Source organism: Prionailurus bengalensis, chromosome E2, assembly GCF_016509475.1.
Source record: "Prionailurus bengalensis isolate Pbe53 chromosome E2, Fcat_Pben_1.1_paternal_pri, whole genome shotgun sequence".
Classification (NCBI taxonomy): domain Eukaryota; kingdom Metazoa; phylum Chordata; class Mammalia; order Carnivora; family Felidae; genus Prionailurus; species Prionailurus bengalensis.
This window is the reverse complement of record NC_057352.1, coordinates 35,036,795-35,060,637: the sequence shown is the minus strand read 5'-3', so window position 1 is coordinate 35,060,637 and position 23,843 is coordinate 35,036,795. Positions and strand designations below refer to the sequence as shown.

Genomic DNA, 23,843 nt, shown 5'->3' with positions numbered 1-23,843 from the left:
GGACTAGATGAGCAGAATAAAATCTGATTGATCAAAGCTGTCCACTCTGTATTTCCCCTCAACTTTTTATTGTGAAAAACTTCCCAGAGAAAACTTGCAAAGAATTCTACAATGATGTGTGATAGTTTTAATAGTACAATTCACCTGGTGGGTAATCCAACACTTGCTAACATTTTTCCGTATTTGCTTTGTTCATGTATGTATGTTTGCTGAGTGATTTGAAAGTTGTAAACATCAAGACATTTTGCCCTCAGTGGCACTAAAATGCTGAGCACGTACCTCTTAAGAATAAGGCTCTGGTCCTGATAAGCATTAAATCACCACATTTAAAACAACAACAACAACAAACTAATAACTCCCTAACATGCAGTCCAGATTTCCCCAATCATCCCCAAAAGCTATGTAAAACTTTTTCTAGCTAGGAAACAAGATTCACCACACCTGGCTCTTTAACTCATTTTGTTCCAGTCCAACTTTTTTTTTTTTTTTTTTTTTTTTAAATAACATTGATCTTTTGAAGAGATTGATCAGGACTTTTACCTTGTAGACTGTCCCACATTATGATTTTGTCTCACTGTTTCCTTCTAGTGTTGTTTATTTGTTTCTTTCCCTCTGAATTTCCTGTAAATTGGAAGTTAAAACTTGATTAGATTCAGGATCAGCATTTTAAAATACTTTGTACTGAAGTATCACGCACATGCCCCAAAGGGCATAGACTCTAAGTGTCAAAGTGAGTTTTCACAAACTGAACATGCTCAGGTCAGGAACATTACAAACTTCCCAGAAGCCCCCCATGGTGCTTCCTCACATTCACTAACCCTTACACCCCAAGAGCAGTGATTATTCTGATTTCTAATACCATCAATTAATTTGTCTGGGTTCCCCCCCCCCCCCATATAAATGGAATCAGGCAGCATGTACTTTTTTGTATCTGGAAATCTCTTGATATTGTATATGAGGAATCTCCATGTGGCTTATAGTTCATGCATTTTCACTGAGCCTAAGTAGAGTTTCTCAACCTTACCATTACTGATATTTTAGGCTAGATCCTTTTTTGTAGCAGGGAGCTGTCCTGTGCATTGTAGAATGTTTAACAGTACACCAGGAGCATTCCCATACGGTTATGACAAAAATCTCTCAAGACCACAATATATGTCTCCATTCTACTCTTGATGTGCATTTGGGTTCTTTCCAGCTTGGTACTAATAATAGTGCTGCGATGAATGTTCTAGTACATGCCTTTTAGTGGATGTATATGTGCATCTTGGTTGAGTTGTTCATCATTCTCGTTCATTGGATGAGCGGGTGAATAGACGGATGGGGGAGCGTGGATGGATGGGCAGATGGGTGGATGGAGTGGAACCTAGGAGCAGAATTGTTGGGCCAAAGCTTAGTCCTAGATACCTCCAGTTTTCCAAAGTGGTTGTACAGATTGACCCTTCCACTGGGAAAGCTGCGGGAGAGTTCCATTTGCTTCTTATCCTCCTGACACGTATTCATGGCATATATGCTGGTGGGTTTGCGGTGGCATTTCATATCCCTGATGACTAATGAATTTGACACTTTCATGTGTTTCTTGGCCACTTTTTAAGCTAACATTGAGTGCTTTCTAAGTGCCGTTTCCAGCCCTCTGATTTACAAGTGTTATGGAAGACAACAACGCCATCCCATTTCACAGATGGCTAAATAGTAGTTGGTAAGAAGAGGATCTGGGGGCTGTTCCTGGCAGTCTAATATGGAGCCCCCAGGTCCTGGAGCATGCACCTCGGCTTTGCCATTCCCACATTGTCAGCGGGGCCACCCTAGCCACATTGAGATCTAACCAGTTGTTTGAAGGTGGCTGTGGGACCATCTGCAGAGGTGATGCAAAGACTCAACATTCCAATGGGAAGACGGACAGGAAGCAAATAAAGAAGGTGGCCAAGGTGAGTGGGCAGGCGGTGGCCCCTAGGCTATAAAGACTAAACATGAGGTGCAAGCAGCAAATTCAAAGTGTGTTTATTTACGGGAAGGTCATGAGAAGCAGGAACAGACAGGGCCACAGGGAGGCGGTGTGGCAGTGAGGTCGCCCAAGTGGACTGTCATTTTCCGGGTGTGGGGGGCATAGGGGCCGGGCTGTGGGGGAGGTTTCTTGCCCTGGCAGCTTTGGCCAAGGCCCCATGGCGGGCATCAAACAAAGACTTTCATGAACTCCACCAGGCGTGGGTCCTTGTAGAGCTTTTCCTCCAGAGCCAAGTACTTCAGCGGGGCCAGCTCCTTGTGCCTGAAATCAGAGGCAGGAACAGGAGGTGGTGAGGGTTCACAACGCTCTGCTCCAGCCTCCTAAGGGTCCTGTCCAGCTCCCCCGTCCCTCACCGGTTGAGCCGCTGCTCCAGGATGCGGATGCGGAACATGGCCTGAGAGCAGTAACTCAGATACAAGTCCTCGTCCTCGACCGTCAGGGTCACCTGGTTCTCCTGGTACCACTGCTGCTTCTTCTGCAGCTCCTGGGTCTCCTGCGGGCATGGGGAGCAGAGAGCAGAGGAGTCGATGAGGGCCGGCCTTGCTACCACCATCCATAGAAGCCAGAGCGGCAGAGGCAGGGGCCACACAATGTCTTGCGTGGGAGCCAGTGGGGGGTCACATTTAGAGAGGTGTCGTGTTCATGAGGAGCAGGCCTCAAGACTGAGAGCCTGGTGAACAAGTTTCCAATATTTTCAGAGCTTCCGATTCCTTGTCTGCAGAATGAAGGGCACTGTATACCCTTGCACACACCAGAAAGCATTGTGTGCAGATTAAAGGAGATAATGCATGGAAACTACATGGCACGTAGCTGAATATGAAATGCAGCGAGGACTAGGGGTTGTTATAATGTACCACCCCTCCCTCCCCGCTTCCACCCAGCAAACAACGAGGAAGGACAACTCGGTCTTCTGGAAAATTCCAAGCACTGATTGACTCATTCCCCCTCACTGCTCCCTCAGAAGTGTGGAGATGGCGAGCAGAGAGCCCCGGGTCCATTTTCTGGACGAGGATGCCGAGGTTCCCTCCCCTGCCCAGGCCCTGGCCGCACCTTCTCGAACCGGGCCTGGATGAGGTTGGCCTTGTCGATGAGCCGCTGCTTAAAGTCACTGAGGCACTCGTCCTTGACACGCATGGCCTGCCAACGTGTCATCTTCTCACTCGGCGGGAGCTGTGCCAGGAAGGGGGCCAGATAGTCCAGCTGGGCCTCCACCTGCCGCAGGTGTTCCTCGTGCATCACGCGCTCCTGTGGGGGGGGGGGGAGGGTCAGCTGGACGAGCAGGAGCCGCAGAGACCTCCCGACCAGCTCTGCATCAACATGTGACAACACAAAACTAGGCCTTAAATCCAGATCCCAGGGCCAGGTGCCGCTGGGACGGAGCCCGCGGAGGGGCTCTTCGTGCCGGCCCTCGTAGCAGTGGTCATAGTCGGTAACAGCCAACTCCGCATACCTGAATTCAAATCTCTCTGCCTGAGCCCTGGCAAATAACCAACACTCAGCCGATGCTTGTTCAATAAATGGTAATAAATGGTGATCATAGTAACGGTAAATCAAAAACTGTCAATAACTCCCTTCTTTTTCTCTCTCACCCCCGGTCTTTTAGCCTGTATCGGCTGAGAACCAGTGAGTGGTCTAATGCCCTGTCCTGCCTCGACAACCCCAAACTATTTTTAGAAATCTCCACACTTGGTGGGTGAAGGAGATTTAGAAGCTGGCCTTGAAAACCCAGCTGGGCCTTGCAACCCGAGGGTATCACCCGAAAGTCCTGTGCGGCAGGTGCCCGAGAACTCAGGCCTGTGGCCAGAGTGGGCTCCCTGGGGCTACCGGCCCGGGTCCTGACCTTGAGGGGAGCCCTGGGTGGAGGTGGGTACACGATTTCCACTATTTTCCCATGCGGCAGAGGCCTTGCCTTGGCCACAGCCCCTGGAGGTGGGGGGAGACCTTCTGGATCCTGAGCACCCTTTGGCGTTCATCACAGAAACGGTCAGCTCAACAGCAAGGAGGACCACAGTGGTGTCAATAGCTTTGTCCCCTATAAGGAGCTCCCTGGCAGAGTCCCTGATTGTCCTCGCTGTCCCGGAGGCCTGGGGGGGGGGGCAGCAGTGTCCAGGAAAAGCCAGGGCCTGGGCCAGGACACGAGGCTCACCATGGCCTCCCGATACTCTTTGCTCTTCGCGTTGCGCTTGGTGTCATAGATGGAGATGGTCAGCCTGTGCTCCTCCTCCTCCTCCTCTCGAAGCTTCAGGATCTCCAGCACCTAAGTTGGAAAGCGGGGGATGGCATGGATAAGACATCCTCTACCCTTGCCTCCTCCCACCCACCCACCCACCCTCGCCACGGGCCCACCTCCAGCTCCGACTCCCAGGCCTGATGTCTGGACAACTTCTCCTCATTCTTCAGCTTCATCATGGCCTCATACTGGTAGAGAAGCTTCTTGGTGTGCTCCATGGGCTCCACCTGGGACAACCACAACCACAGTGACAAGGAGAAGCAGCAATGGCTAGGGTCATGGGCAGACTCTGGAGCCAGACTGCTTGGGTTCAAATCTTCCCTTGCCGTTTTCTAGCCGTGTGACAACAAGCAACTTGCTTGACCTCTCTGGGCCTCAGCTTCTTCATCTATGAAAGTATAGATTATAAAAGAAGGTGAACTGGAAGCTCAGAGGGACTAAGGAATGTGCCAGAAGAGTGAGGAAAGCCAGCTCCTCAGAGGTGGTAGGACCTTCTCCTACTCCAGCGTTGGTCCGGGATCTGGGGTCAGCTTGGTCTAGGACTGAGGTGGGGGAGGACGAGTAAGGAGAGTAGCCTGCTGGGTTGCCTTTCTTGATGGAAAAAGGGCAGATTTTCAGAGGAGCTGCAAAGATGAAGGTCCCCAGATGGGAGCTCTTGATTTTCCCAAGGGGCAGCGATGAATTTCCGGGCTGGGAACCATGAGTTTCCATCCCAGTTTCCCCAAGTCGTTGGGACGGCACAGAGGGCCCCGGGAACTTCTCCTCACCCACCCGGCCCACCCGGGCCAGCCACGGCGCCCAGGCCCACCTCAAAGCTGATACACATGTCGGGCGTCATGACGATCTTGTTGCCCTTGTTGTCCACCTCGGAGCGCCGCAGGAACTCGCGCTTGGAGGCCGTGATGTGGTCGTTACGGCAGTGGTAGCGCAGCTGGATGCGCTCCTCCGAGATCAGAAACACGCGTTCCGCCACATCCTCATCCGCAGGCTGCTCGGGGTTGCGGGCAAACCGCTCTGTGATTTTCTGGGAGGCCAGATCGTCATAGGATGGGAGGTGGGGAAGGGGCTCTCTATGCACACCCCTGAGGGTGGAAGTAAAGGACAATCGGACACTGGGCTTTGGGGGCTTTTGGGACTTTATATGGAGCAGTCCTTCCCAGCCAGACGGTGGCTCTCTGGCTCCGTGGGTTCTCAGCACCCGGCCACCTCAGCCCTGTATGGTGCGGCGTTTCTTCTCTAGCTCTCTCCACAAGATTCTATTTGCTCACCTCCAGAGATGGGGAGCTCACCACCTCTCCAAGCACCCTGCTTTATCATTAAACATCCCTTACTTCCAGGAAGAGCCTCTTTGGTATACAGCCGTTAAACACAGTTGCCAAATAATTTGTAATGATGTAGAGGAAAAAGCGCAAATTTAATGTTAAGTGAGTGATGAGGGATTCTACCTTCCCTCGCACACACACACCACACACACACCTCAGTTAGACTTAGACTCTCAAAGCCAGACCTATTAACACATGGCAATATCTGAGAGATACCATCCAGAGATACTTTTCCTTTTCTTGTTATATTTTTCCATATTTTCTAAATGTTTGGTCACGAGTGTGCACTTTTTATAATAGTAAGGAAGTAACACATCCATGGCCCAGTGGCTGAGGGCACAGCCTGGCATCTGACAGCCTCAGGGTCACAAAACAGGAGAGGGCACTTGGGAAAGATGTGGCTCCAGAGTCAGAGCTGTCCCCATCCCAGGGTCACCTCAGCCTGCCGGAGAGAGTGGGCACCCTATCCCCAGGCCCAGTGAGTGCTCACCACAATCGGCCGGGGGTTTGACTCTGCACTGTTCAGAGACAACTTCTTGACCCTGTCCCCGAAACTGACATGGCGATAGGAGAGGAAGTCAGACCGTCCTCGGTAATACTCCGTCATTGTCTTCGATGTCTCCTCCCGCTTTACCAGGCCGTCCACACGGGCTCTGTCATAAAACTCCATGATGCGGTCCGTTTCAGGTTGCATAGACTTGTACGAGTGCACTGTAGTGGGAGACAGGGTCCGGGAGGTCAGCAGGGTGAGACCAGGAGCTCTGGCCACTGGCTTGAGAACCCAACCCCAGACCCCAGGGACAAGGCATGCCCGTGAATGCTCATGGATGACCACGAGTTCTGTAACCAATCCCCTACTGCTGAGTATTTAGGTTGCCTCTGTCCTTTTCGTTATTATAAACGACACCATGTTGAACATCTGCATCATGCATTTTTCATTCTTGCCCATTATTTGCTCAGGACAAATACCAGCAGTAGCACTGCTGGTCAAAAAGCATACACAGTTGAGGGGCACCTGGTGGCTCAGTCAGTTGAGCATCCTACTTCAGCTCAGGTCTGTGATCTTGCCGCTCGTGGGTTCGAGCCCCGCGTCGGGCTCTGTGCTGACAGCTCCGAGCCTGGAGCCTGCTTCGGATTCTGTGTCTCCCTCTCTCTCTCCCTCTCCCCTGCTCATGCTCTGTCTGTCTCTCTCTCCCTCAAAAATAAATTAAAAAAACATTAAAAAAATTTTTTTAGAAAGCATCGTTGGAAGCTACTATTGATTATTTTGCCCAACTGCTTTCCAGGGACATTGCACCAATTTTCTGTCCTACCAACAGTGACAGGGGGCAAGTGTGTTTGCTCACACCCAGTAGGACCATTTTCTTCATCTTTGCCAACATGAGGCTCGTAAGATGGTCCCTTATGGATTTCCTTCCTTCCTTTCTTCCTTTTCTTTCTTTTCACTTCAACTACCAAGTGAGATTGATAATTTTTTTTAAGATGTATATTGACACTGTGTTTTTCTTTTGTGAGTCTTTGGTTAGGGCTGTTGATTCTCTCCCAACACATGTCCTTCCCTCACTTCCCAGACTCTGGGGCTCATGGCCACACCTCCGCCCCCTGCTGCATCATCCTTGTGGAGCACATTCATTGGTTTTACTGCTCAGCATTCTGACCCTTTGGAAATGTGACACCCCCCCCCCCCCCCCGTGTGCCTAGGCCTAGCCACAGAATGGGCTCCACAGCCCTAGTTTTGACTTTCCTGGAGGGACATTTGTCACATTTCCTTGGATTTTCTGCACTTCCCCTGACCTCCCACACATCTGATTTGCTCAGGGAGGCAGAGGCGAAGTACACTGCTTGCCGCCTAAGAGCCCTGCGGATGCCTGGGTACTGGCTCCTCCCAGCACAGGCCAGCCACATGGAGGCTGCTCCAGGAATGAGAAGCGCCCCCACCCCGGCCTCCCAGCCGGACACTCACCACGCAGAGCCTGGGGGTGGCCTGGCTTGAAGTAGTCGACATTCAGGCCTGTGTTCTTGTCTATGTGCTTCAGCTCCAGCATGTCCTCCCGATTCTGAAACCATTCCTTTATCTCCAAAGTCTTGGTACCTGCGGGGCGCGATGGGTGCTTGGTGCAGCCAGGCCGGCTCCCCTGGCCTCCGTCCACCTGCCCAGCACAGAGGCCGGCAGGGCCCGCACTCACACCGAGAGAGTGGCAGCGACGTGCCCGAGGTCACACACCGGGATGGGGACCTCGGCTCTCCTGCTCCCATGGGCGGGGCTGCCCCCCTTACACTCCAAGTCCTCGTAGGTGGTGAGGCGGCACACGAGGCCGTTGCTGTTGAGATATGGGGCCCACTTCTCCAGCTTCGCCCTCTTGTACTGGATCACCTTCTTCCCATTTGGGCAGCGGGTCTCGAAAGCTGCAGAAACAGAGCAGGCTGGGGTCGCTCCTCCCCAGATCAGGGCAGTGGGGGGGTGGACCGGAGGGCCACCCTACCCGCCCTCCCCAGCCACTCATCTAGTTGCTGTCCGCTGTGCTGTCTGCTTGGCTCCAGGCCCCCAGCCCACTGCAGGGAGATGGAGGAAAGTGGTCACTAGAGTGGCTCTGCCCCGGGGGACTTCTCAGGTTTGAGCCTGGCCGTGGGAGCTGTGACCTACCACACCAGTCATCCACTGCCAGGCCTTGGCCTGTGCAGGTCTCCCTGCTGGAAACATTCTCTGCCGGGAGGCTGGGCCGAGTGTTCCTCCCCTGGTTCCCATGAAGCCCCTTCTAGCCCTTCCCACCTATTAGAACAGCCCATGCCCTCGCCGTGGGTCTGGGCACCCCCAGACAGGCACCTCAGCACCCAGTAGATGCCGGCATGGGACACGAGTGTCCCTGCCCTCCTGCTTTCTCTGCCTGCTCCTCCTGGTCCTGACACCTCCACTCCCCTGTGCCACCTGTACTATGTTTGGCCTCCTCCTGGCAGGGAGGGTGCGGGAGGGGAATGACTGCGTCCTGGTCCCCTGTCCTTTATCACCCACCCTGTGTCACCCAGCGCGGCTTAACTGAGCCCCCTCCCGCATGCCAGGTGTCAGGCCCTCGGCCACAGAGCTACTGCATGTAGCAGGAAGGAAGGACAAGGGTGCGACAGAAGGCAGAAGGGGTGGAAATGAGGGACTGGGGCAGCCTCGGCTGGCTCCCCCCGAACGGGTCCTGGGGAGGTGGGTGAACACATATGTGCATATACCTTCTGGGGAGATCTCAATTTGCTCCACCCATGAGGGCGGCATGTCGAAACTCTTATCCTCGTCCTCCTTGCCCTGTTGGGAGAGGGTGGAGGGGGCAGGCTCTGGTCAGGGCTGGGCCTTGGAGCGGCAGTTAGAGGCAGAGCCTCTGTCTTGCCCGCCAGGGCCAAGCCACAGTGGCCATCAGCTCCCCCAGGGGAGCCAGAGGTCACGGACGGTTCTGACCTGGCATGACCCAAGGTAGAGACGAAGAGGGGTGGCTCAGGAGCCTTCCCTTGGCTGCCTGGCTAGGACAGGAATCCCCTGCCCTGCATGCCCCACCTCCTGTCAGTCAGCACGGGCACCGGGAACAGCTACGCATCCTTCCTTAAGAAAGGGGCTTCTGGAGTCAGGTGGACCCAAGCCCCACCCTCCATCTGACACCAGCTTGGTGTCCTGGGGGAGTAAGTCCCTTAACTGCTCTGAGCCTGTTTCCTAACTGTTAACTGGACCCCGTGGGAGGACTAACTGATAGAATATACAGGGACGCCTGGGTGGCTAAGTCGGCGAAGCATCTGACTCTTGATTTCGGTTCAGGTCATGATCTCACGGTTCTTGGGATTAAGCCCCAAGTCTGGCTCTGTGCTGACAGCTCAGAGCCTGCTTGGGATTCTCTCCCTCTCCCTCTGTCTCTGCCCCTCCCCTGCTAATGCTCTCTTTCTCTCTCTCAAAATAGATAAATAAACATTTACTAAAAAAAGAATGTACATAAACCACTGAGGCACTGCCTAGCTACTGTTTTTTTTCCCCCTCTTCAAGCCTTAGTTTCCCCATCTGTAAAATAAGGACTGGTCTACACAAATGGTCCTCAAGCTAGGTAACCACAGAAACGTGGATAAGATTTTCACAATGTAAAACTGTTCTCCCACAAACATGGCTCACACCTCTGTGCTCCCTGGAGGCCAGCAGGGGGCGCCTGTGTCCCAGGATTTAGGGCACACGGAGGCTCTCTGGTCTCCAGAGATGAGGACGATGAGACAAGTTCGTCGTACCTATGGTCTCCCTTTTGTCCCTGAGCAGTCCCAAGAGGTAGAACAGAGTCACTGTTCAGAACCCACACTTGGGAGTCAGACTGTCAGATCCCAGGTTCAAGCCCCAGCTCTGTCACTTACAGGCCATTTACCATTGGGTAAATTACTTCACCCCTGTGTTAAGTCTTCTTGTCTGTAAAATGGGATGATGATAATCAGGAAGGATCATACGAACACCCACCTCACCAGGTGGTTGTAAAGACGTGGACGAGTTAGTTCAGGTCAAGTGCCTCCTGGCACTTAGGGTCATTCGAATGTTACTGGGGTGGGCTGAACTGGGTCCCCCTAATCATGCCCCAAAACCAGTACCTCAGGATGTGGCTACATTTGCAGACAGGATCTTTAAAGAGGTAGTTAAATTAAAACTGGGCCATTAATCCAACGTGACTGGGTCCTTGTGAGAAGAGATTAAGACACACACACAGAGGAAAGACGGCGCGAGGACCCAGAGAGAAGACAGCCATTTGCAAGTCAAGGAGAGAGGCTTCAGCAGAAGTCAACATGCCCACACCTTGATCTTGGACTTCCAGCCTCCAGAACTGTGAGAAAATTAATTTCTGTTGTTCAAGCCCCCCAGTGTGTGGCACTTTGTCATGGCACCTCTAGCAAACTGATACACCTGGTACTATAACTGACCCCCCTCCCCCATTTTACACACAGATGGGGAAAATGAAGCTCTCCATGACTGGGAAGTCTGCCAAGGTGAGCAGCCAACAGCTAAGGCCTCTGGGCCCCTGACCTCCAGGCACGGGTCCTCACAGAGACCTGCCCGGAAGGCCCCCGGCCAGGATATAGGAGAGGGGATGTTGATGCTGTGGGGAAGGCCCCAGGCCAATGGGCTGATTAGACAGACAGAGAAAGGCCTGGAAGCATGTGAGGGGGGCTGTGGTGGCTATGCAGGAAGGTCTGCAAGTGAGGCCAGGGCTTGTGGGCATGGTCCCATCACCCTACTGCGGGGCACACGCTCTTAACAGAAGCAGGGCAACCACTGACCAAGGCGGGCTGTGTGTGGGGCAGGAGCCATGGATGCAAGTCTCAGCCCTTCCCTACCCCACTGGGTGTCCCGGGCAAGTCAGTGGACCTGCCTGGGCCCGAGTTTGCCCATCTGTAAAATGAGAGCAGGGTCGGGGCGCCTGGGTGGCGCAGTCGGTTAAGCGTCCGACTTCAGCCAGGTCACGATCTCGCGGTCCGGGAGTTCGAGCCCCGCGTCAGGCTCTGGGCTGATGGCTCAGAGCCTGGAGCCTGTTTCCGATTCTGTGTCTCCCTCTCTCTCTGCCCCTCCCCCATTCATGCTCTGTCTCTCTCTGTCCCAAAAATAAATAAAAACGTTGAAAAAAAAATTAAAAAAAAAAATGAGAGCAGGGTCCAGGCCCTTCTGCTTTGAGGGATCTATAACTGGTCTGCCTGGCACATTCCCCACCAATACACATACACGTGGTGGGGGACAGGGGTCAGGTCGGCCTGAAGCAAGACAGGGAGCGAAGACCCCATCCCACCGCCCAGCCCCGCGCTGCTGAGACTCACCAGGTTTTCCACATCGTCGTCATCATTCAACCCATCTTCCTCTTCCTCAGTCAAGGACAGGTGAGACTTCTCGGTCCCCAAGAGCAGGTACTCCCATCTCACAGGGTCTCCCAGGTCAAAGACCAAGTCCTGGTGGGGGAAGGATCGTCTGAGTGCACCCCACTGCCAGCACACCCCCTCCCGTTCCACGCGGTAGCGGGGAACAGCCGTATCCGGAGTAGAGGAGGGACCTGGGCCAGGGTCTCAGGGGGGCAGAATGTCGGTTCCAGGCCACCTCTCAGAGGCCACGCCCATCCTCCTCATTTCAACAGGGAAACTGAAGCCAGCCCCGCTGTCCAATCTCCCTGCGAAGACAATCCCGCTGTTGGTCTCTGTGAGACTTGGCCACTCTCCGGCCTGGGACGGTCCTGGATATGGGGCTTATCCTGCTGCATCGGTGGGGGAGGGGGTGTCCCAGGCGGTGTTCAGAGCAGATGCAGGCCAGCAAGACTTTACGGATGGGGAAATGGTGGGTTTGAGAAAGGGTCAACTCACGGTTTCTACCCGTGCCAGGGAGAAAGGAACCAGGCAGGCACACGCAGAACTGTACAGAGGAGGCAGGCGGGAATCTCTCCTCCATAGTGGGGGGGGGCTCTCACCTTTTCAGCCCAACCTACCTGAGCCTGGGTTCACCTGCCAGATAACTCCCAGCAGATGGGGGCACTCAATGTCCCAATCTACCTCCCCAGTCTGGCACCCCCTGACCCCAACACACCCAGAATCAGTGTCTCAGAGGGAGGTCAAAGGCTTAAGAATAGCTTCCCACAAAGGATTTCAACATGACGCTGTCCTGAAGGCAGCTCTGATCTGAGGCCACCCTGAGTCCTGGGGGGCTCTTACTCTGCTCTAGCTGGGAGGTGGGGGGAGAGGAACGAGGAACATGGTGGAGGGCAGGGAGGGAGAGAACTGCCCCCAGATGTAGTAGTGACTGCGGATAGTCAAGGCTTAGAGGAGAGGAAGCTAACCACACAGATGTTTGTATTTCTTTAAGGCACGTCCTCCATTCCATCACCTTGGTAACCAGAAGCAGTAGTTAGATGTTCTGATACTTTAACTTAAAGTTCTGTTTCCACAGAGAAAGCATACATGAATGGACAACCACCACGTCCGTGAGCCTGGGGTGTGTTTGCACCAGCCAGTTTCTGTGTGGGTGCCTCGCGTGGCTCTCCGTTCTCAATGTCATTTCAGGGTCGTCCGAAGGAACAGAGCAGCCGCTCCCACTCTCCCCTGGCAGAAGTGACAGCCAGTGTCATGATCTATTTCTTCATGGCCTCACTTGGTGATGCAGTACAGCCTCTCTGGCTTCGCTTTCCACCAGACCACCCTTCCATCTCCACCTCATCTCATCATCTTGTGCTATCCCTGCCACAGATTTCCTTCTCCTGGCACTGGTGCAGAGCATGCTGGGAGGGGGAGGCTGAGGACCTTCAGTCCAGTCTGGGATGGGGCGAAGGAGGACTGTAAGCAGCCTCTAAGGGTCCATTAGCCTTTAGAGGGCGCTGACCGCCATGGCAGTTAGGAGCCTGGGCTCTGGGGGAGGGCAGTCTGGGCGCTGCTCTATCTGTGCGGTGGGGTAGAAGCTCTTTCTGTAAAATGAGAGTAACAACAGCTAACATTTGTTGCACAGGCAGGGACTATTCTAAGCATCTACTGCACATCTACCCCACAACGTTGTGAAGTCAGTGAGAGCCAAGCCTGGAATCAGGCTGAGAGGCCAGCGTGGTGACGGGAGCGGGGGCTGGGCTGATCCTCACTTCGCTCAAGGCAGAAGTTTCCCCATCTCAGAACATCTGACTTCCACACAGGGTGACTTGCACTGGGGCACAGGTGCATCAATTCTGCCCATCTGCCACAGGGGTGACAGCAGTCCCCTTGGACAGGGCCACCTTGGAAGAGGGGGCAAAGGGCCCAGGATCCACCTTTGGGAAACTGGCCCGGTTGGAAATGGAGGAATTTGGAAACAACAAAAGAGCACAGGATGTGGAGCCTGGAGCCTGGGTCTCATTTGATTTGTGTACAGCACAATGAATTTCTAGAAACTGAATGCACTCTGGTTCCCTGCACCCAGATTAAGAAATAGAACATTGCCCACACTCCAGAAAGTCCTTTTGTGTCCAGTTACGACTCTCCCTCTCCCCCAAACGTGTGCATGTATTTTTAACTTACGTAAGTGGCACTGAATTTTATACACACACACACACACACACACACACACACACGTATGTGTGTATACATATCTACACACACATTCATGGGAATTCATTGGACTATACATTTAGGATGAGTATGTTTTCTGCATGAGTATATTTTTCTACACTTTAATACGTTGTTTTAAAAAATCACTCATATAGGGGCGCCTGGGTGGCTCAGTCGGTTGAGCGTATGACTTCAGCTCAGGTCAGGATCTCGCAGTTCGTGAGTTCCAGCCCCGCGTCAGGCTCTGTTCACCTGCCAGATAACTCTGACAGCTCAGAGCCTGGAGTCTGTTTCAGATTCTGTGTCTCCCTCTCTCTGCCCCTCCCCCACTCACACTCTGTCTCTCTCTCTCAAAAATGAATAAACGTTAAAAAAATCACTCATATAAACAACAATCCACTTTTTATAAGGATACACAAATCAAGAGAGAGACAATAATATTAGAATGGTTATTTATGGACAAAGGAGTGGGCTATGGGACTCAGCTAATGGGGACGTCTGAAGCTCGGTGTGGCCAGCTCACCCCACAGGTCACTCCCCCAGCATACCCCCCCACCCCCGCCCGACTGTGCCTGTCACATCGCCCCCGCCCCCTGGCCCAGTACCTTGCAGCAATTCCAACAGTCCTGCATGTTGACCCAGTAGTTCGTATGGTTCCAGAGGCTCTCGATGCCCAGGAAGTGGTCGTCCTGGGTGCTGTAGCTGCGTGCCGTGAATGGGTCGATAAAAAAACTCTCAGGCACCTCACGCTTCCCCGGCAACACCAGGACCCAGGAGTGCACACGTAGGCCATGCAGGGGGTCAGTCTTTGCTTTCTCCACATCCTGCACGGGAAAGGTGGGTCCATGGGCCAAGGGATGGGAAGGGGGGTGTCAGGGGCCCAAACATCTCCCCAGGGCTGGGGAACCAGCAGGCGAGCCAATTTCTGATCCTGACGGCAGCACTGGCCGACTGCATGACCTTGAGGACATCACCCCCCTTCTGAGCCTGTTTTCTTATCTGTAAAATGGGACGGTCTGGGTTTATCTGTAGTTTACAAACTGGGCCCTTTGGAGTCCCGAAGTATCTGGGGTTTACTGGCTTTCTGCGTTGTGATTCTGGGTGAGATATCATCCAAAAGAAGGTGGAGGGGTACTGTGTGGCCTCTTTGTCGTCTTCCCTCTGGAAGAAGGGTGACTGTGTCATGTTCTTCTTTGTATCCCCAGTGCCTGGACCACAGGAGATGCTAGTAGATACTATATGGAAGCGAAGGATGAGAGGGAGGGAGGAAAAGAGTGGGGGGCGGGGGGCGGGGAGATGAGAGTGTGGATGCATGGATGCATGGAAGGAGAGCCGGGAGGATGGATGGGAGGATCCAGACCTGGGATGATGGGGAACCAGGGAGGATGGATGAGGAGTATATACAGGTAGGGAAAGAGTCTGGAACAAGGAGGACACCAGAGTCCGGCACAGAAAGGCTGGCTCCAGGCAGCAGAGCTCTCTGACATTAGAAACCCATGGCAGAAGCTGGCTGACCACCAGTGGGAGCTTCCCACATGGCTGGACTGATGTGGGGGATGGAGAGGCGGGAGGAGGGGATGCGGACCCGGGTGTGTGGATCTGTCTCGGTTTACAGTTGCCAGCGGCCTCTCCCGGAGGACTGAGTGCAGGGGCTGAGGACGAGGACCCACCAGGAGGCGCTCTTCCTCCTCCCTCAGCCGCCTCTCCTCCTCCGCTTTGATCTCCTCCAGCTTCTTTGTCTCCTGCTCTTGCTGGAACCTACTGGTCAGGTCCCTGGGCGGTTTAATGGCGTACTTCTTAGGTGGTACCTTTTCTTCCTCCTGGACCACCTGTCTCCCAACGAGAGAAGGATCAGTGGCCCTGCGTCGCCCGCCCCACTGACCAGGAGGTCACAGCTGCTCCTGGAGTCCCCAGGCTTTCTGGCCCTAAATGCAAGAGCCTCAGCTCCCATTCCCTGACTTCAGGCTCTTCTGTAGAATGGGACGGGAATCAGAACCTTCTCTCGGGCTTGTTCTGAGACCTAAAGACAGGAAAACGCCCACGGGAGGTGCCGGGTGCAGCAGAGCTCAGGAGATGAGATTTTCGCCCCTTCGCCCCCCACTGCCCTTATTATCTATGATCTGGATTTGACCCAGAAAGCGGGAGAATTGTCAGGAGTCGGACTTCCCAGATTCTGGCATTGGAGGGTGTCTCGTGTTGACCTAAAGACTCTTCTGGGCTAGGAAGGAGAAGAAAGCCTGTGTGCGTGCACGCACGCGTGTACAAATGTGTGCCAGGTGGTCAGCACAGTGTCGAGGGGAGAACACCGCAGAGGCTGCGGAGGGGGCCTGCCACAGTGAAGAGGGAAAATGGCCAGTCTCCGCAGCTGCCCATCAGCCAGGTGGGGCCTCAGCCCCTGTCTCCGTTCACCAGCCATGTGGCTTCGGCCATGTTAGTCCATCTCTCTGTTCATCTCTACATACTCGTCTGTGAAATAGGAGAGAGAACACCCACCACACAGCGCTGTTGTGAGGGGACAACGGACGTGAAAGCGGTTTGTAAACCCGAGAGTTCTCTGCATCTAGTAGCTATTCTATCACTTTAATTATTAACATTTTGGCTGGGGTAAGAGCCCTGAGTGTGGGCTCCCAGGCCTGCGGAAGCCAAGCGGAAGGCAAGGCGGCCTTCGCTCCATCTTCCTGGGGGAGGTGGGCCTGCGAGAGCAAGACTCTCACCCGGTGCCTCCCTCCAGCAGAGCACCAGCCCCAGGGCCCCCGGGAGCTCGCTCAGGTGTGACACAGGTGCACATGCACATAGTGCTGGAGGCCCCAGGCCCCCCGATGCCCTGTCCTGAGCTGCAGACACCCACGGGGGCTTAACTCTGATCACAGAGCCCTGGAGTCAATCCAGTTCCCCAATGGCATTTTCTGTCTGTACCGTGGCTATTTCCCAAAATGCAGAGATGCTTTTGGAATCCTAAAATTAAATTCATTTCAGAGCGTCTCTTGTGTTCACAGCAGCCTCTGGCCAGTTGGGAGCTGTCATGTCAACAGATATAAAAACACACCCACCACCTGCTGGAGAGTTGGTGACAATTTTTTTTGCTGTTAAAAAGGGGTCTTTTGAATTGGGAGGAAATAGTGGGGCGGAGGGGGGGGCGGAGAGCGAACTAAATGCCCACTTGTCTGTTTTTTTCTTTACATGAAAACGGCTAGGGGGATTTTTATCAAACACGGAGGATAAATCTGGGAGACACTGACTTTAGAAGCCGGTGGAAGCCGGCGGCAGTCACAGAATTCACCTGGTGGGGAACAGCCGCTTGGAAGTGAGTTAGGACAAGGGAAGGAGGACAGCGATTCGGGGAGCCGGGCTGTGTGTGCTGAGACACGGGGACAGACACACCAGGACAGACACACCGGCAGCGTGAATGAAGTCCGGGGCAGCGGGGGGCTGCTTGTGGGGCCGGGAAGGGGCAGGAAGGGAGGGGACGCGCTGCGTCACCAATGGCACGCCTTGCGGGATGCCCGGGGCAGCACGAGCCCCCGTACCTCCTGGTGCTTCACGGTGAGCGGGCACACGTCCCGCGTCAGGTCCATTTGACACATGTTCTGTGAGCCGTAGCCGTTGACACAGTAGGCATCGTAGCCAGCGCCAAGGAGCATGGAGCAGAGCAGCGTGCTGAAGTCGAAGCAGTTCCCCTCCTGGTACTTGAGCACCGTGGTCGGGGAGTACAGGTGGGAGGGCTGGCCGCAGAGGGCTAGTCAGCGCAGCCGCCCCGGTGCACCCCTACCTGTCCTCCCACAGGCCAGCAGCCTGGTGTTAGGGCCAATGCGCATGCGGGACCCCTCCCCACCCCAAGCTCCTCCCCTTTGTCAGGCCGAAGAGCCTACCGAGAATGGGATGGAAACCTCGAACCATGTGTAGAAACTGCAATCCACATTTGCCTATAATTTTAAGTGGCTGTGGACTTCCTGATAGGAAAGACCATCTGGACTAGTTAGAAGCTTCTGGTCTAATGCTCTCTGACTGGTCGTTTTACGGTTTTATCCAAAGTTGTCCTCACTTCTTCTGATCGAAGGATCTTGCCTTTCTCCCCTCTCCCTGTGCATCTATCCCTCTCTCCCTGTCTCCCTCCATGATCAGTGGGAAACACATTGAGCTAGACAGAAGCCCAAAGATGAGGCTGGGGGTCACAACCAGCAAGGCGCTCCCCTCTCTCCTTTTCTCACCTCCTCAAGTCGTGAGAGGAAGACTCTGAAGGCAGAAGGAGGCAAAGGAGGCAAAGAGGTAGGAGCCAAGAGACCAGGCTTGCTGTGTGACCTCAGGCAAGTGGCCCTCCCTCTCTGGGCCCATTTCCCCACCCCACCCTAGAGGGGTCTCTGAGGGGCTCAGACCAGATGCAGTATGGCCTGTGGTGTGAGCCTCACTGAGCCTCCTTCGCCCTATCCCTGGCTTCCCCTCCTAGGTCCCATGGGCCTAAGGATGCAGCCAAGGGTGGCTTACCGGCTTGAGGGGGTCCGGCAGGGGCACCATGGAGAGAAAGTCTGAGACGAACTGGGCACAGCTGTCCCAGTTGTAGAGCTCAGGGTAGGGCATCAGTGTGGGTCGGATGGTTGTGCTCACGAACTTCTGCAAGGGGAGAGACCACAGACCCCCGGAGGGCTTTCTACCTGGGGGTTGGTGGGGGGAGGCCAGTACTCCCAGCAAGCCAGAGCCCTGGGTGGGGAGGCTCTCTAGGCCTCTGCCCCTCCAGCCCAGATGCCAAATAAGCTTGTGCTCTGCTGAGTGCTGCCAGACCAGGCACCACCTCCTGATCCCCCAACAACCCTGTAAGTCAGGCCCAGTGGCAGATGGGGAAACTGAGGCTCTGAGAGGTGAGCTGACTTGTTCAGGTTCACAGTCAGTAGCAGATCTGGCCTGTCTGGCTCTTGACCACCACCCAGTGCGAGGGAGCTAGTGCTACCCCTTTGAGGGGCTGCTGTCACCCCAGGGCCCATGGCCCAGTCCTCCGTGGTCTCCTTGCAGATTCGAAGAAGGCCTGCCAGCATAGGATGTCACATGGCCCCACCTGTGCAGGCCCGCTGATTGCTCCAGGGGAAATGCACACCTGGGGTTACCAGATCAAGAGAAGCGGGAGCTGGGACCCGTATGGGAATCACTGAGTTTCAAATGCTGGCAGCTAATACCAATGTTAAAAATTACCATGTGGACCAAATAAAACAGTCTGTGGGCTGCTGTTTTGCAACCTTTGCATTCATCCTATGCCATTCCACCTAGAGATGGGGGAAACTGAGGCCCAGAGACACTCAGGACGTGCTTGGGTTACAGGGCTGGAGGGAAGGAGGCCAGGGCTTGGGTCCCAGTCTATCTCATCTTATTTCTCTGCCCTTCCCCGGACAGAGCTGGGGTCCGGGGCTGGAGACTGCACCAGGTGTCTAACTGTCCCGTAGCTGGCGTGGGGTCTCCAGGCCCCCAAAGGCCCCCAGGGGTGATTCACATCGACTCTGCTGAGGTCTGCTGGCATTTGGATTTATGCTATCCCCGGATATAAACTCTGACCCATGAGCTTTGGCCCGCCTCCCTCCACCCTCTGCTCTCCAGCCCTTGCCCTACCCTCCACGACCCGGCCTTACGGGCACTTCGCACTCGTTCAGTGGGTGCAGGAAGAGGGGCACGCGGTCTGGGCACAGGTGGCTGTACTGGCGGGAGAAGCTGTCTGCCACCTGCAGCAAGTGTTCCTCCTTGAGGGTGTTGCTTTGGTAGGAGAGGGGTAGCTTGGAGATGTCGATAGTGTCCTTGGTAAAGGTCCTGTGCCCGTAAGAGGGGTGGCATTAGTCCGTGTGAGGCTAGGCCTGGCACACAGGGAACCATCAACCCACCTTAGCTGCCGTTGGCTCTATCCTTTCCTCATTTAATCCTCCCAGCTGCCTAGAAGCATCATCGTCCTGTGCACTTTTGAATAGAAACGGGAACGGAGGCACAGAGGTTGAATGACTCACCCAGGGTCACACGGCTAGTGAGGGGCAGAGAGGGGACGTGGACCAGGCCGATTGAAAGCAGAGCCCTCCTTCATATCTGCCTCCCTCTATGTCCGGTCCTGCCTCCCAGCCCTAGGGCCACCGTTCTGTCTGGCTCTTCTCTCACCCAGCCCTGGTCTGACCCTCATCAGGGCCGCCAGGCCCGAAACCCCCACCCTGGCACGCACGAGAGCTTCTCCGGGATGGCCATCTCAATGTCTGACAGCTTCTTCTCCAGGTCTCTGAGCATCTCCTGTGTCATGGGGGCTTCCTCTCTCCGCACCTCCATCGGCCTCACCACCTTCTCGCCCCTCTCAGCCCGCACGGCCGCCTCCTCCCGCTCGGCCTCCTCCTCCTCCTCCACTTTCTCCTTCAGGACCTCCATCCTGGCACGTCTCTGGCTGCCTAGAGGCAGAATGTCTGTGGGAGGGATAAATGCACTCAGAATGGCCCACTTCGGCCACCAAGACCACCTGTGTCTCTGGGAGGTGGTTTGGAGGGGGGACAAGCGAGCCCCTCTTAAACTTCTCTTCTATTGGGGAGAGTCTTGCTTGGTGCTGGCATGCCTGTAACACCTTTCTGACATGTGCAGACCTCTCTTAAAAACAAAGACACAGCAGGCCACAGGTTGAAAGCTATTGTCAAGGCCAGAGTAGGTCCTGGTCCAAATTTACTAATGCTGCTTGCCAACCTTCCCCCTCCATCCCTCCTTCCCTCCTCCCTCCATTCTTTCTCTCTCCCTTCCTTCCTTCCTTTTCTTTGTCCTTCCTTCCTTCCTTCCTTCCTTCCTTCCTTCCTTCCTTCCTTCCCTTTTTTCTTTCTTTCTTTCTTTCTTTCTTTCTTTCTTTCTTTCTTTCTTTCTTCTGAAAGTACCTTCTCTTTATGGCAAGCAACACTAATACCATAGGGGTTACAATGGTATTATGAAGTTTCCTATTAAGATATGCTTATTAAGTCGGACAAGTGAATTGGAAAATTATTCATAACAGTAAGGTGATATGGAATATGATGAAAGGAGAAAGAAGGAAGGAAAAAAAAGTAACATCACCAAATTCGGAGCTGAGGCACAGAGAAGGCAAGGGCAGGGCACCTGGCCAGGGGGCAGGTGTGTGGGGTGTGACATAGCCTGTACTCTCCGGGCCAAGCCCTTTGTCAGCCCACAGGATGGAGGTCTTTTGGGGAGCCACATTGAGATGACATTTGTGCTCATGTGCCCTAGGGAAGCCCTTACCCGCAGCCACAAGGCAAAGCCTCGCTGTAGTGGACCACTCGTCGCCTCCCCAAAGATCCAGTCCCCTCTTCCATATATGGCAGAACCCCAATTTCACTGGTGGCAGCAATGTGCTTGGTTTGAAATGTTCAGTTCCCGGCCTCACTTGCAGCTGGGGGTGGCCTCGGCGATGTGAACCTGGTTCTGGCCACTGAGATGTGAGTCCAAGTTGTCGGATGGTAAAGTGCAGGGCCCAGATGGCACGGACTGTTTGCCCTTCTCTTCTTCCTGCATAAAGCAGGAGGTGGGACAGCCAATGCCTGATCGTGAGATGACCACACATGAGGACCAAAGCTGCCTGCTAAGGACAGCAGAGTGGAGAGACGGGGGGATCTGGGGTCCCAAACGGAACCCTGGCAGCCCTGAGTGCCACCTCCAGACTTCCCGTCATGTGAGAAAATCCAGGCTCTGCTTATGGAAGTGGCCATGTCGGGTTCCTATTACACCAGCCCAGCTGATCCAATGGCCTCCTGCCTCCTGACTCCATCTCCAGTCTTTGGTATTTGCAGTGCTCTACCTCAAATGTCCCGTTTCTTTATGGCACACAGGGCAAAGGTCCAGAGGGGAGGGAAACCAACCCAATGCCCAGGGTGTGGTGGAGTGGGAACAGGGGAGAAAAGAGCAGGGTCTCCCCAGATTTGGGTGGAGCCAGGATCCAGGGCGGGGGCAAAAGGGACCAGGAGGTAAAGGCTGGGCCCACCTCCCCACTCCAATCCCTATCTGGAGCCTCAGCTTCTTGGGGAGGCAAACTGACCGCCAGCCTGGCTAAACGGAGAACTTGGCTGTGCCATCAGTTTCTGCTGGGGCCTTGGGCCACTCCCTGCCCGTTTCTAGGCCTCGTTTTCCCCTTCTGCAACATGAAAGGAGAGACAGATGTTTTCTGTCCCATGCTGACATTCTGTAGGACTCAGGACCCAGTAATGCACCTGTTACTGGAGGTCAGCCCACTTGACGCCCAGGTGGCCGACATCATGGTGGAGACCTGTGTCTAGCAGGCTCATTCAGGACCCCAGTTCTCTGCAGGCAAACCTCCCACTGTGCCTGCCAGCCCCGCAGCACAGCCCAATGCTCAGATCTGTTTGTCTTCCCCTTGGGCGCAGAGAGTATTCCGCCACAGGGAGGACAGTAATAACCATCACTAGGTGCTTACTGTGTACCCGATACCTACTGTGTGCCAGGCACCGTGCTAAGGGCTTCCCAGAGATAATCCCACACATCCTGCAATGAGTCAGTGAGATCCCAGAAAATATGTATTGGTCTGTGCCTCAGTTCCTGGCACAGAGCTCCAGAAACGCTTGGAATTTCCTGAGTGATGAGAGCACAGGGAGCATCTTTTGTCCTGACAAGGGGACTCTGGGTGGGCTGTGGATGGGGCTGGTCGCCGCGAAGGCCATGCTATGCTTAGAAGCTCAGAATCTTCAGCCCCACGACCCCCCACTTCTCTAAAGAGAGGAGAGCGGTTTGGAAATGAAGTTAATAACTGATGGTGCTAAATGAGGAAGCCTCCATAAAATACCAGCCGTAGGGGTTTGGAGAGTTGTCAGGTGGGTGAACCTATCCACCTATATGACACCACCACCCCCACAGGGACGGAAGCTCCTGTGCCTAGGTCCCTTCCGGACCTCACCCTATTACCTCTTCATGTAGCTACTCATCTGTATCCTTTTTGGATCCTTCAATAAACTGATGAATGCAAGTAAGTGTTTCCCTGAGTTCTGTGAGCCATTTAAGCAAATTAATCAAACCTGAGGAAGGCGTCATGGGCACCAACCTCCAATTTGTAACCAAAGAAGACAGAAGTTGTGGGTAAACCTAGGGACCTACTACTTGAGATCAGTGTCTGAGGTGGACGGGCCATCTTGTGGGACTTAGCCCTGAATCTGTGGGGTCTGATTCTATCTCCAGGTAGATAGTGTCAGAATTGAGTTACGTTGTAGGACACCCAGCTCACAGAGAATTGCTTGGTGAGTCACACATTTGGTGACCAGAAGTGTCAGGGGTGAAGTGTCCCATGTGAGTAGTAAAGGAGAAACACAGGAGATAGGACACTGAATTGAGTTTTTCCATTACGGACTCTAAGAAGCAGACAGTGCTATGATACCCACTTTGCAGATGAAAAAATTGAGTCCTAGAGAGGTTAAGTGCAGTGCCTAAGGTCACAGAGCTAGTAAGTAGCAGATCTGGGGTTAGAAGCCATATATTTCTGGCTTTGAAAGCCAGGCACTTAAGGGCCTACTGAGATGGGAAAGTTCTAGAAGGGATGAGGTGGGGGGAGTGGGAGAGGTAAGTAAAGATAGAAATGGGGATAAGGCCAAGGTATCTGTGGGCTGCAGAGGGTTACAACTGTGACAGGCACTGAGATGGGCCCTGAGCCCAAGGTCACAGAACACCTTTATCAGAGGTGGAGCTGAGCTAAATACTCCCCAAACCAGACTGCCTCCTCAGCTACAGCCCAGTGTGGGGAGGGCAGTCCCTGCCCAGAGGCCCTCCCCAACCCGCGCAGGCCCTTTTCTGCACCGTCCCTGGCAGCAGCCTACACACACACACACACACACACCCCCCTTCCCCAGAAAGATCAGGGCTGGAAGCCCCCCAAGCAGAAAAAGCCCCCTCCCACCACCACCCTACTTCTTACCCTGCCACCAGCTACCTCAGGTCCTGGGCTCCCTCCTCACCCCTCTGAGAACAGCCCGCACCATCTGTTAGCCCATCTCCATGGTAACAGCTTTCGGAAGCTGAGGACAGGTTCTGGGAGAGGAGGCCTCTGGGAAATGTAGTCTGTCACTGTCCCGGCCTCGGTCCGGAAGACCACCTGCTATAGGTCCCTCAGCGAGCGACAGGCTGGAGCCAGTTCGTGCCAGTTTGCAAGCAAGGGCTGATTGTTAAAATTTCAGAAATGTTTGCAAGCCCGTTGACAAACAGCCACGATTACACATTAAATTAGAAAAACTTGTAAATAAATAGGTTATATTAAAGCAAA

General features: G+C 54.2%; 1 protein-coding gene across 1 annotated transcript; it reads right to left on the bottom strand.

Moving 5' to 3' along the window:
* Positions 1-1,981: 1,981 nt before the first annotated feature.
* On the bottom strand, positions 1,982-23,598 carry DRC7 (dynein regulatory complex subunit 7). Its single transcript, XM_043599305.1, has 18 exons — positions 23,499-23,598; positions 19,782-20,013; positions 19,210-19,384; positions 18,080-18,205; positions 17,125-17,319; positions 15,268-15,426; positions 14,203-14,421; positions 11,363-11,491; positions 8,771-8,843; positions 7,832-7,960; positions 7,518-7,646; positions 6,045-6,265; positions 5,041-5,256; positions 4,349-4,459; positions 4,149-4,259; positions 3,053-3,247; positions 2,356-2,495; positions 1,982-2,263 (listed from the first exon to the last, which is right to left on the bottom strand). Exons 2-18 carry the CDS (start codon positions 19,976-19,978, stop codon positions 2,170-2,172), a joined length of 2,619 nt encoding a protein of 872 aa, XP_043455240.1. The 5' UTR covers positions 19,979-20,013; positions 23,499-23,598; the 3' UTR covers positions 1,982-2,169.
* Positions 23,599-23,843: the final 245 nt, after the last annotated feature.

Excerpts from the sequence above, each read along its gene's own strand:
- DRC7 (XM_043599305.1), bottom strand. The coding sequence starts at position 19,978 with ATGGAGGTCCTGAAGGAGAAAGTGGAGGAGGAGGAGGAGGCCGAGCGG. Across the intron at positions 11,492-14,202 it reads ACTGTTGGAATTGCTGCAAG|GACTTGGTCTTTGACCTGGG; the intron begins GTACTGGGCCAG and ends TTCCCCCACCAG. Across the intron at positions 6,266-7,517 it reads CCACCCCCAGGCTCTGCGTG|TGCACTCGTACAAGTCTATG; the intron begins GTGAGTGTCCGG and ends CTCCCACTACAG.